Source organism: Coturnix japonica, chromosome 1 (assembly GCF_054131305.1).
Source record: "Coturnix japonica strain WE chromosome 1, WE-NBRP24, whole genome shotgun sequence".
NCBI lineage: Eukaryota > Metazoa > Chordata > Aves > Galliformes > Phasianidae > Coturnix > Coturnix japonica.
The window spans coordinates 62599382-62612389 of record NC_140663.1 but is presented as its reverse complement, the minus strand read 5'-3'; the positions used below and the strand labels follow the sequence as shown (position 1 = coordinate 62612389).

General features: G+C 39.3%; 1 protein-coding gene across 2 annotated transcripts in view; it reads left to right on the top strand.

The window, feature by feature from the left end:
* Positions 1–13008, top strand: part of BCAT1 (branched chain amino acid transaminase 1) — a 59798-nt gene that overhangs the window by 18269 nt on the left and 28521 nt on the right. For both annotated transcript variants that reach the window (XM_015868283.3, XM_015868273.3), the window contains exon 3: positions 12622–12822. In XM_015868283.3, the coding sequence (XP_015723769.1) occupies positions 12622–12822 (201 nt within the window). The remainder of the gene's footprint in view (positions 1–12621; positions 12823–13008) is intronic.

The window sequence follows — 13008 nt, the reverse complement described above, 5'->3', positions numbered from 1 at the left end:
CACAATAAGGAATGCTGAGCAGCTGCCAGGAACTGATGTGAAAAAGAATCTGTTTTTCTTTAAACTTATGCTTAAAACTGGGCTCAGTTAAGATACCATGGTTTTCCTTTGCCTCCTTACTGAACATAGTGCTGTTAACTAAGCATTAATTTTAGGCAGTATATGGACACAGCTTACATGTCAACTTACAATTTTCTGTTGGAAACATAAAGCCCATCAATATGTGTCTTTCTGAATTGTACCTTCTGTTCTTATTCCTTTTTATTCTCTTCTCTCATTTATACTTCTTGTCTTTATTCTTTGTGTTACACATGCAGTTTTTCGTCCCCTTGCTTTGCCTGCTCTACAGTCTTTTAAAAGCCTCATCTATCTTTTGCAAATATTCAAAAATAATACTCCAAAACTGTTGACCTCACTTGTGCTTTTTCAGCAGTTCCTTTCCTGTTATTCCTGTTATTGTCAGCAGTACATGAGATGAAATTCTAACAATACGCTTTGTAACTGTCACGTTCTTCCTGATTTTTTGGGCAGCATCATGCTGTGTAGTCTTCTGAATTATGCTTAAGTAGTTATTTCCCTTTTAGATGTCATGTTTTAACCAGTATGGAAAATAAATGCTGTAGAATATGTGGTGAACTCCTTGCTAAGATTTATTCTGATGCTAATCTCATAGAAAACAGAAATCTTAAGAACCCATGACTACAGGATTTGAGCATGTAGCAACAAGCCATCTAACTTTTTTCCCCGTTTTCTACCCTTCCCTGTTCCTAATCTCCTCATTTCTTTGTATTGTGTCTCTCTGGAAATATTGCACAAGGTGGTGTTTTAGGATGACTTTTTAGTCCAAATACCAGCTTCAGAAAGTGTTAACATAAACAGGCACCCATCTGATTTTGAAACCCCAAGATTGCACCTGTGTAGATTGCAGAATTTTGTGGATTAGCCTTGAAGAAACAGACAAGATAGATCTCAATAGATTCATTCAGTAGAGCGTGCTAGTGCACTTAAAAGACAAAAGTTGCTTTATAGAAAGGAGAGTCTTGTATAACTTATACTGTTTCCTCTCAATGGTTGGCAGAGTCCAGAAGGAGCACAGACAAAGTGACGACAATCTCTGCTAGTGTTTGGGTCATAGGTGAAGTGGGTATAAAATAAAGTAGACTTGAGGCAGATTTAAATTTTACTGGCAGTCAAGCAGGTCCCTTTCCAGAGCTCCAACTATTGAGTGGCACAAAGTTGGATTTAAACCAGTTTATTTTCTATCTATAATTGTATGTCAGGCAGCATGGCAGATCATTTTACTATCCTGTGTGAGGGGAAATATCTACTAGCAGGTGGGACAGATGGTTGTAAGGGGAATAAAGCTGGACAAATGGCTGGGCTAGGCTGAAGTCTAATTTGTAAGTCCATTCCTGCCTTCTGGCTGTGTTTCTGCAGATTAGCTGCAGACACCAGAAATGGGTTCAGTTTATCAGAGAACATTGTACCGCAGGGCATGTATGTGTGAAAGTTGGGGAATACTGCAGCTGACTGCAGTGTCACATGTAATTGTTTGCGGATTCTTTAACTTAATTATCAGATTATCAAGAAAAAAACAATAACTTTATAGAGGAAAAGTAACACTAGACAATAACAAACAGAACATCCTGGATTAGTTCTAGGGAATTTCACAAGCACATCTGGGAAAGAAGGCTGTTTATAACTTAACAAACTATACATCATGATATTACAAAGGAATTAAATTGGCCTACAAGGCTGGCTGTGCTTAAGAAAGCTGCAATTTTGTGCCAGTAATTTAGATAATCCAAGTTTGTGGGAATGGGAATGCAGTTAACAGGGTATGGTTTAGTTTTATGCTTATATAAAACATACTATTTAAAGTGGATGATGCTAGCATTGGAATGCCAGATTACCCCTCATTTCTTTTTAGAATGCAGTGCTGTGCTTTTTATGTAGAGTGAGCTTTTTTGACTTTTATTGTAGTTTCTATCTGACTTAAAAGGGTGGACTCAGCAGTGTCTCTATATATTTGCGAAGGAAGGAAGGAAGGAATATAAAATACAGAATCTAGGGAGCAGTGAGTTGTTGTGCTACTGGATCACTGCTTTTAATTTTCATGGACTCCTGTCAAGCCAATTGGTCAGAACTGGCTTTGTTTGTATTAGCTGTGACTGTAATTCCTTAACTTGACTCACTTTTCCAGTTAGAAGTCTAATCTGGACTGCTCTGTGATTTATAAGATGCTTATGTATTAGAGTTGACATATGACCAGTAATGTTGGAACAGATTAAAAATGTTGAGGGAAACAGTATTCATGCTACGGTTTCCTGTATTGTAGAAAACACTAAATCTCCAGGAGTTACATACCCAGCTTCTTCCTGCCACTCTGGTGAAATCTTCCTCTCTACTTTCACATATGTGAAAATACATACACATGTGAAAATACATACCTCAACTGGCTGTGGTTTGTGACTGTAATCTAAGAAGTTATACTTGAAGGTTTTGTGCGCTGTGAGCACTTCTAGGAGGATCATCTGAAGCCTCTGACTGAATATGTAGCCATCCTCTGTACCACTGAATGTATTTTAGAATGTCGAACTGAGAAATGCACAGATCTGGTATTGCTATTGTATGTCATTTTGTGTTCAGTAGTACCTTGAAACAGCTGTTTCTAAGGCACTTCATGCTGATAATTTTTTATGCAACTGTCATGGAATGCCTTTTCTCTTTGGGAAACTGATACTTGAAATACTGTAAGGAGGTATTATGTGTTCTGTTTTTCCTCGTTTTGACTACCTGGAGCAATTTAAAATTAGCTGGAAGTCTTAATGTTGCAAATCAGTTCTTTTAATTTTTAAAAGCAAAATGGCACAGACCTTCCAGGGAATACTGGCTGTACCAAAGCAGAATGAAGTAGCTCTACTTCATGAGTGGATCTGGATTGATTTGCTGATCTTAAAAGTTGTGGCAGTGGAATGAACTATGTGTAAGTGGAGTTTCTGTGTGTGAATGAATGGCTCCTCATGCTACTCCAAGTAACTACGAGCGTTTGTGCACGGTCCCTGCAGGCAGAGCCAGTCCCAGGCTCCATGCCAGTGGGATGCAAGTCTGTGGCAGGCTGAAGTTATATGGGCCAGCCAGGACAGTGCTGGGCTGAAACAATCCCTGCTGAGATCTTGGACTTGTTAGGGTGAGAACAGTGCTATGCTAATATGTTTGCACGGCTTCCAGTTTGACATGAGCTGGTGTCTAACTATGCAAGACAGCAGGTAGAGTAAAATTGCTGTGATTATGTATATCTTAATATTTATTCCTTGCATTGCTGTGACATTATAGAGCCCAGGCTGTGATCTAGATGTTGGTGTCCTATGTATTTCACAACTTACAGTATGAAGATGATTTCCTCACTGTGGGTATAGCCAAAATCATTGACAGTTTTTTTCCACAGAGATCTAAAGCTGTAGTATATTTCACCTCTGAAATATGAAGAAAATGAAAATGTAATTCCAGAGAAGGCAGGGATTGCCAATTAAAGTTTTATGTACGTTGACTTTTTTTTTTTTTACAGGGCTCTTAACACAGATGTAGCTGTTCCTTGTAACAGGCCCTCCAGCTGCATCTTTTGAGTCACGTAGCCTTTGCATGGAATGACTGTGAGCTTGGCTGGCTTTGTGCAAAACATTGTGCTGATTCCATTTCTCTGCCTTGTTTCCCGTTCTTGACAAATAATGTAATAGCACTGAAGATAAAGGCTCTATCTTCCTCTGGAAATATATTAACATCATAAATAAAGTCATATTACAGGACTAATATAGGGAGTTGAGATTTAGATTATATATTACTGCATTATGCAGCATCTCTTGTTAAGTAGTATATGTTAGAAAGAATTGAAAGCATTCTTTTTTTCCTTCTTTCAGAGGAAGATATCCCTATTTTCAAAGCTGTATTTCAGTGGAAAACCTCCCTAACAACAGCATTTCCTATGTTTGTATTAATTAGACTTCGTTATCTATTATGATTCTCTACCATGATTACACCACTGAAACTCAAGTGTACCTATAACTCCTGCCAAATATGATTGCATGTAGGATTCCTTATTCTGGAAATGAGAAGAGTGACCCATCCGTTCTGACACACCAAGCAGTTAAGCTTTTTTTTCTTAGAAAAAAATAACCTTTGTGAAAATGTTGCTGCCAAATAAAGAATAAGCAATTCTCCAAGGCTGTTGTTTAAAGAAAAATGTTTCTCTGCCAAAGTTTCTCCCTTCCTTTCTAATGCAGCGATTACAAACATAAAATAAAACGTTTAAAATTGTCTAGTTTGATGAAACATCTGTATAAATTCTGAACTAATTGACTGTGTCACGATGGTGTAACAGTGGGACACTGTGAGAGTTCCACTTCTTGAAGAGGTTAGGAAGAACATAGCACTTTTATTCTCTTGTTTTTAAGTGAGCGGATGGATCAAGAGAATGCTGCAGTGTATTTGGACTGAAGACATACATACACTGTAGTTAGCAGACCAGGTATAAAGCTAACAAATATAACGCAGTTTTACGTGGTGTACGTATTTTCATTTCTCTTCCTCTCTCCCTTCTTCTCAAGTTGTCCTGTTCTGCTCAAATCAATGAATTATTTACCTGCCGAAGCATATGGACACTCAGTCATGCTTCCCAACAGTCTGCAGTTAAGTTTCTTTTGCTCTGGGGGACCCCATCTCTATGGCAGCATTTGACAGCTGGCACAGCTTTATTCAGTTTTGGTTTGGTGGCATGAAGGAGTTCTGTGTTTGTCTTCAGATGTGTAATGGCCCCCTAATCACTACAGACAAAAGCAAATAGGTTTTCTGAGCTTCTGATATTCCCATTATCTGAAGTTGTAGGATTTGCAAATATAGCTAATTGTCTTCAACTAACGGGAGCTTTTAGCAAAGATAAAAGAAAAATGCTGGAAAAAACAGCCAGAGGACAGTTTTGCTCAGTTAAGTTATAGCACAAAGAAAGTGATACTTTGTCTTCTTCTAAGTAGGAGCTTAAGAGCACAAAGATTTTGTAAGGCTCTTAGATAATTCTTTTGGTTTGTGCCTTCTTCTGTACTTATTTTTTCCTAAGGTGTGAAGAATTGTATTTAAAATGCAAAATTTTAGGTCTGACATTAAATGTTTTCATTGTTGAACACATAATAAACAGGAACTCAGGTTTAGGAAGAGAATTTAGTTTTTGGTTTTTCTTTTCTATTGGACACTGTTGGCCTTTCTGCTTGCTTCTGAAATCATCCCTCTAATCTACCTCTCAAGGACTAATGGCCTACAAGGCTGAATCTTAATCTCATATGTAGGAGCTGTTTCTAGGAAAGTGCTGAACAGAATGAACTGGGAAAACATGGCAGATCAAGCTGTGAAATTTATGGCAATTTATAAAACTTCTGTCCACCAGCATGAGAGCTGGAGTAAAAGAAAAAGGCAGGTAAGGTTAACTGAGATTTTAGAATTATTCCTTCAATCTCTGCATAAGGGACTGTATCTTGAAAGTGTTCTATGTTCCCAAAAGAGGTTTATGAAATTCCATAGGAAAATCCTTGTAGTTCCTTTTCAGCTTGGGATATTCTGTGGAAAATTCTGAACGCTTCCATTCCATAAGTCCACCTCCCTGCATGTTTGCAATCTTATTAAACTAAGGGTAAGAAGATTTAATTGTAACTGCCCGTTACTTGGGCATGTGAGATTATGATTCTATTCTCGGCTGTCCACATAACATGTTTGTGAGTGGCTGGCTTAATTAGGCCAAATATTTCCAACTTCTTTGTCTGAAATTTAGGTTTGCAATTCATTTCTTCCATCAATAAGGCTTCTTAAAAATAATAAAAATAAATATTAAAGATAACAAGTATATAAATTAAAAAATACAGATTTCACTTTTTGCTTCAGTTTCTATGTGTGAAATAGAAATTACAGTATTTCCTGAACCCAGGAACAGTAGCATCTCTAATTTTTCTGCACCAAATTTATACTTCTGTAATTTTCACACAACATTACTCAAACATCTAAAGCACTGCACTGCTATACAAAATGGTGCCATTAGTGAAATATCACAGATCTTGCTATTCCAGTTATGTGTCACAGGTCTCAGCTTGTGTTAGACTCAAACCTTCTTCTAGGCAAACATTCTAAAAATGGATCGCTGTGTTTATGCTACACTGCAGAAATACAGCAGTTGTAAGCAAGCAGAAGCACAGCACCAGTAATAATGCTAACCAAACTGCCAGAGATTTTGAGGAAGCAGTATATACTAACAGTAAATAACGTGAATAGTGTAAGTAGTTAATGTGCTCTTTTAGAAGGAAAGGGCCCTAGTCTTCTATTTGTGGAAGTGTTTGAATATGAATCTGAGAGGACTTCCTGTGGAAGGAATCAGGCTATTACGGAATTGCTGACTGCGATTTCACTTATCACTCTATACGGAATTGCTTCTTTCTGAGCAAAAAGCTGTGGTATATCTACATGGCAGACATGAAGTGCTGTAAGCACCAGATAGGATTTTTATGTAACTAAGCTGACCAGCAGTAGCAGTGAGTAGATCCAAAAATACTGGAGTCAAGGAGATAGACACAGTTAAAATGAAATACACGTTTTCTTTAAGGTTACCTTGATACCAAGCAGAAGATTTCCTTATGATCTGCAGAAATTCCTTTTTTTCATCTTTCTTTAAAAATAGTTGACTTCTGAAACTTATATCAATGGAGAGCAAACTAATAGACTGTAACAAAAACCACAATGAACAAACAATGAAAAATAAAGCAAGAAATGATTACTAATCTACTTAAGTTACCCAAAGGAATAGAAATGGGTGAGTCTGTGAAGATCAGGTAGTTTTGCCTCCCTTACAATTCAAAATTCTGCAAAGATGGTGGAAATAGCCTTGATTAGCTTAAATGACCTTTGGGTCAGATCAAGGGGCAGGGCAACATTCAAGTAAATATGGAAACATTCAAAATATAATTAGTGCCATTGAAATCAGTTTTATTTTGCTGTATGCATGTGCATGCGTGTTTTGTAGGGCAAGCCTATTTTTTCCTGTGCTTTATCTACAAGCCAGCCTGACAGTAGCTTTCCAGCGCTTTTATTTAACTTCTGGTGCATTGTGGGAGCTTCAGATTGCATTTTGAGCTGCACTGTGTGCCCTTTTCATCCTCCAAGGCAAGAGTTCAAGTAAATTCCAACCACATATCTATCACCTCACTAGAGCTAGGCATTTTTTTGTGCTGCCTGCTCCTGCATCAGAGGCAGAACATGCACCAGGTGAGGGGAAAGGCTAAAGAAGTCAACAATTTGCTGTTCCATTCTCCCTTCCTGTTGCTTGAGGGGTGTAGCAGAAGCTCATCCTTGGGTTTCACAAATATTTGATAAATATCTCTTATGAATAGTTTAGATACATGCCATGCAGAGGATGGCATCCAGACAAAGATAGACAAAGTCCTTCTAGCCATGTTTTTGGTTGCTTCCATGATTCATTCACAAGTGATTCAGAGCCTTGCCTCCCTTTGGTTTGTCACTTGTTCTGTTTTTTATTACCCAGTGTCCTGTCAACCTGATGCAATGTTTCCAGGCCCTAGTCCAATTACATGTGCTAACAAGTATTCCCAAATGAAGTTTCATGGAAGCCTTATGTTTAAAAATTTCTGGGTATTCTCCTTGTGGCTGCAGAATATACTTTATTATATTTTGTTTCTTGCTCTTTTTCTCTCTCTCCCTCCCGTTTTGTAACAGGAAGATTAGTATTTTCTTCCTGCTTGGCATAATTTCCATTTTCAAGCCTCAGGCTCTGCTGTAAATTTAAAAAAGTAATGACAGTAAAAGGATTGTAGGGTAGCTTATTTTACTGTTTGTACTTGTAAACTAGTAATAAATTTCTAAGAATTCATTTAACTGTCTTACTCTGTTTAGAGTTAATATGATCATTATTGATCTTATTGTTTCTGCTGCAGACTTTATTACTGTGATCAGAGTCATACTGGTCTTAGCTCTGTACAGTAAGTGATGGTCTCTGCTTCAGAAAAAGCAGTCTTTTCTAAAGAAGATGACATGAGAAAATAAACAAAAGCAAAGGGCAGTGGCTTGCCCAACGTCAGCTCAGAATTGCCTCATTTTTTGCTTAAGTAGACTGTGCTGCTGTGGTGTCTGCTAGTGATAGATCTGAGTTAGTAAGTCAGACAAATGAGACCAAAATAAGAACTGCAAGAAGAGGTTGCATCCACTAGAGCAGTATTCGGTGTTTCTGTTTCTAAGGCAGGAATTAGGAATGGGCAAATAAGTTAGTGTTTGTTTGGTCCCAGTGGAGGAGAAAATAACTGGTTACCCTAAAAAGATGCACAGCCCTTGTGACCTTTTCCCACTTCCTTCTTGCATAGTGCAGCACTGCGGCTGTCTGGTCGGATGCCCTGATGGAGGAGTGGATGTGTCATCCCTGATTTCTCAAGTTTGGCAATAGCTTGGCACAAACTATGCTTGTTTGTTCAGTACTGGCTGTTAAACATGACTCATAACATCAGCCTACAGAAAATAGGACCATGTGATGAGCACTCTTCTGGATCAGGTTCCTATTTTCTGTGGCTGCACAGAGTAGCTGCTCTGTGGAAGCACTCCTGTGCTTCCATATTAGCCTGAACCCTGCCATAGGAGGCTGCTGGGTTAGTGCCCAGTGACAGAACAAGGGGCAGTGAGTACAAACTGGAAGATAGGAAGTTCCATCTAAATACGAGGAAGGATATCATTACTGTGAGGGTGACAGAGCATTGGAACAGGCTACCCAGAGAGAATGTGAAGTCTTCTCTGGAGATATTCAGAACCCACCTGGACACTTTCCTGTATGACCTGGCTGTTCTGCCACATGCACCATGGCGTATAGGAGGAGAAGGAGCTAAATGAGCTACAGACAAAAGGTAGCCATTGGCTTATTGACTTCAAGGCCAAAAAAAACTTTCTAAGAGTATTTCAGAATCCAGAGACTTGGAGAAAGTGGCTTCTTACTTCACATGGTTAGTAGGCCAGCCTGCTTCCCCAGCACAGTTTCTCCATGCAGTGCAGGCCTCCTATCCTTAGCTTGCCACACAGAAGGAGCCTCATGTTAAGGTGGACAGGCAGAAGGTGTTGAGGAAGGAAAGTAACTTTTCCAGCAGGAAGAATGGATTCCTGAAACAGAGGTACATGCCTTGGGAAGGGTCCAAAGGCAGCGATGAAGATGCAGCAGCCAGAAGGGCAGGAAAGTAACATCCTCAGCTCTGGTGACATCCTCCTCAAAAATATCCTGTTTTGTCCCAGCCTGGTTCTGCTCAGCTCCTCCAGCTACACTCTGTTGCCTCTCCCCACTACAGTAACTCCTTGTGTTCTTTGTAATCTCTTCCTCAAAATCTGTTCCATGTCTGCAACCACATTCAAAAGAGCAAAACCAAAACAAGTTACTCAATTTTGTCTGTGCTTCCATATCTGTTACTGCATCAAAAGGCTCTAATCTTTCCTAAGATATGCTTAAAAGCTCAGCATAACTAATTAATAATTACAGTTGCTTTGTGATCTTGAGTGATTCACTTTGACTAGCGGTCAGGGAGGTTACCTGTTTCATGAGAGATTACAGTCAGTATCATTTGTACGTTAATGTTTTGAGGATGTCTGCTGAAACTTGCTATTAGGGTTAGGTATGTGTGAGCTGCATTACTGCTGAGTCTGTTTGTACTCAAGTAAATTACAGAAGTATCTGGCCCAGAATAGTGCTTTGAAAAGTTCAGGTACGTGAAATGAATTCCCAATATACTCAATATACTGCTCCTCAGTGTACTACTTATGTTCTAGTAGTTTAAGTGTGGTGAAAACAGCCACACCTAATGAAATTTGGGAAGGAGGAGGATGAAATAAACAAATGCTCACCTGGGCATCTCTGTAGGGTAAGGAAGGTAGGGTTCAGTAACGGGCATAACAACTCCCTCGGTTCCAGGAGGTCATAATACATCTTCACTGTTTGGGCTGGTTAAAACTTTGCTCTGGAGGTCATGTTGGTATCAGCAGGAACTTCTCAGATAAGAGGCTGAGACTGCGCTGTGAGAGGAAGGGATTCCCCTAAGGATGGGCTCTCCAACCACTCCTACCCTCAGTGATTTGATTTTGATTTATTGGCATGATTTTATTATCACTCAACAGAGTGTCTTTCCAATGATCTTTTGAACTGCAGGTCTGTGAAGATGGAGGAATATTTTTGGTGACAAAATTGGGTCAAATAAATACCAAATGCACCCACAGAAGGATGTTTGTGCTTACGGTTGCAGCTTGCTGTTCGCTCTATATGTGCTTTTGGGCTTGTTAGAAGAGCCATATTAAAATCCTTCATTGTCCTTAAAGGATATTTGTTAACACAGTTAAGCTTATCTAGCTGTATAAAGAGCTGTCGTATAATTAGCTGTTGTGCCACAAATGAAGAAGAGACAAACTGTGGCAGAAATCAGCACATGGATGGGATTTGTAAAGGGTCGAGACTGCATATGATAATTCCCATCCTCAAAGCAGTTCAGTGTAAAGATAGTCACCTTAATGAAAGGGACCTGAGCTTAGACAGGAGCCTTGACTTCAGGGGGTACTGTTAATTCCACTGGCAGTATGATTCTGTTAGAAGCTGAGATTCAAGCATCTCTGCCCTGAGATAAAGCCAATGACAACCTACTCCTCCATAAGTGTTTTTTTCTCAACACAGAATTGCACTGAATAAAACTGCAAACACTCCTTTGTGGCTTTCATTTTTATTCACAGTCTTCTGTGATATCTGTAATAAGAGGTTGTCAGGTACAATTCATTTTTATTTTCAAGACATCATTATTTCTTGCTTTTCCCATTGGAGCATTTACCATCTGCAGGATAAAGGGCACTCTCAAGAGTTTTAAGGGCATTTGTTGTTTCCTCAGTTTATGTATTAGTTCAGCCAGGCTAATGCACTGTAATATCCAGACAAGACCTATAATTGGAGATAGTTTGAAACTCATGTGCTCCGGCTCTAAGTTAATTTCACATCTAAGCTATTAGGGAGAACAACAGCAACAAGTACTGCCAATATGAAACAGGCCACTGTTCATTAAAGACCTCTTGAAAATCAGGTTATTTACAGAGATGAATGTGTGCGTGTTCTTTATCAAAAGCTTGAGTCTAATCTTTTGTAAAATGTGTGTGCTGGGTCTGAAAAGCCAAAGTTAGTGGTGTCTCTGGCAGACCCTCTGTTCTAGTGCTTGTGCAAGTACTTGCACAAGAATCTGGTGTACTTACATTCTAGTCTATTGTGTACATGCACAGAAGAGTAAAGTTTCTTGTGGGGGTCTGCAGTGCTTTCTGAGTCATGATAGGAAAGAAAATGGAGCTTCAAATGGGATTGTTTCTTGAATTCTTTCTTGCACTCTGACTGGAGCAGCTTGAATGTGTAGGTATTGTAGAAATGAGAAGGGAGAAAGCGGATCTTTGCACTACTTAGAATCATAGGATCATAGAATCGCTCAGGTTGGAAAAGACCTCAAAAACATCAAGTCCAACCTCAACCTAACCATACTACCCTAACGAACAGCCCTCCCCTAAATCATGCCCCTGAGCACCACATCCAAATGGTTTTTAAACCCTTCCAGGGATGGTGACTCAACCACCTCCCTGAGCAGCCTATTCCAGTGCTTAACAACAGTTTCTGTAGTGAAGTTTTTCCTGATATCCAACCTAAACTCACCCTGGCACAACTTGAGGCCATTTCCCCCTATCCTGTCACCTGTGAGAAGAGACCAACCCCGTACTTGCTGTAAGCACCTTTCAGGTACTGAATGATAGCAATAAAAAAAACTTCATAACTGTCACCATTTGTTTTACCCCTCTGTGTGTATGAGGTGGAGTGGCTTGCCAGAGATCTTGCTTTCCTTCTTCCTGTTGTTCTTCACAGTGACTAACACCATCCAAGCTTCTATAAAGAACATTACCTGTCTCCCTGCCAAAACCAGTTACCAAAATGTATGGTGTATTTCTGCAGCTAGTCACAGATTGCAAGGGAAAGTCTTTACTGTTTGTTCATCATGCAGGGAAACATGCAGCCTTCTTTCTAGGAAAATACATACGTGATAAACAAGCTAGCATGACCCAATTAATCTGCTGACTCAGATCTCACACCGGTTTTAAGCATTAGAGAGAAATCCATGTAACATGCCTGCTTATGAGGGGGATTAGGTTCTGATGATCTGCTTGTGTTCTGTGATACAACAAATGGGAGCTTCTGGAACTTCTGTAGATTTGATAATCTAATTGTCATAGAAATTTTCACCTGGTAATTTTCTATTTGTTCGTGTGTTTTGTTGTTGTTTTTTTCTCCACCTCGTACAATTTCCTCTGCTTAAGGGTGCTTCAGACTGTGATAACACTGTCCAGTCTAAGCAACACTCCACATGTACATACACAGAAATATTTACAAGTTACCTGTTGGTAGCCACCCTTAACAGTTCTGTCAATTAATATATTTGCAGATGAAATATTGTATTTGCCCATGTTCACTCGTGGGTTCATTTTTAAGTAAGTCTGATTTCATTATTTTGTATACATTTTGGTTTCATGTTCCTCCAGGCTTCAGACTTGATTATCACCCCAGCCACGACTTTCAAGGAAAAACCAGACACCAGTGGTTTGGTATTTGGAACTGTGTTCACTGATAATATGCTGACAATTGAATGGTCCTCAGCTTCAGGATGGGAGAAGCCTTGTATTAGACCTCTTCAGAACCTCTCCTTGCATCCAGCCTGTTCGTCTCTGCATTATGCTACTGAAGTAAGTACCCAGTCCTTTTGGAAACCTCTATTTTGTTTCATTAGCTTCTAAAACCTAAGCATTGTAATACACGAACAGTTAATGCTTTAGTATCCAGGTACAATTCGAGCTGTTAGCTGATGTCCTTCCAGAATATTTCCCTTATTTATGACAGGATTGTGTTTATGTTGATAAAACTCAGATGTG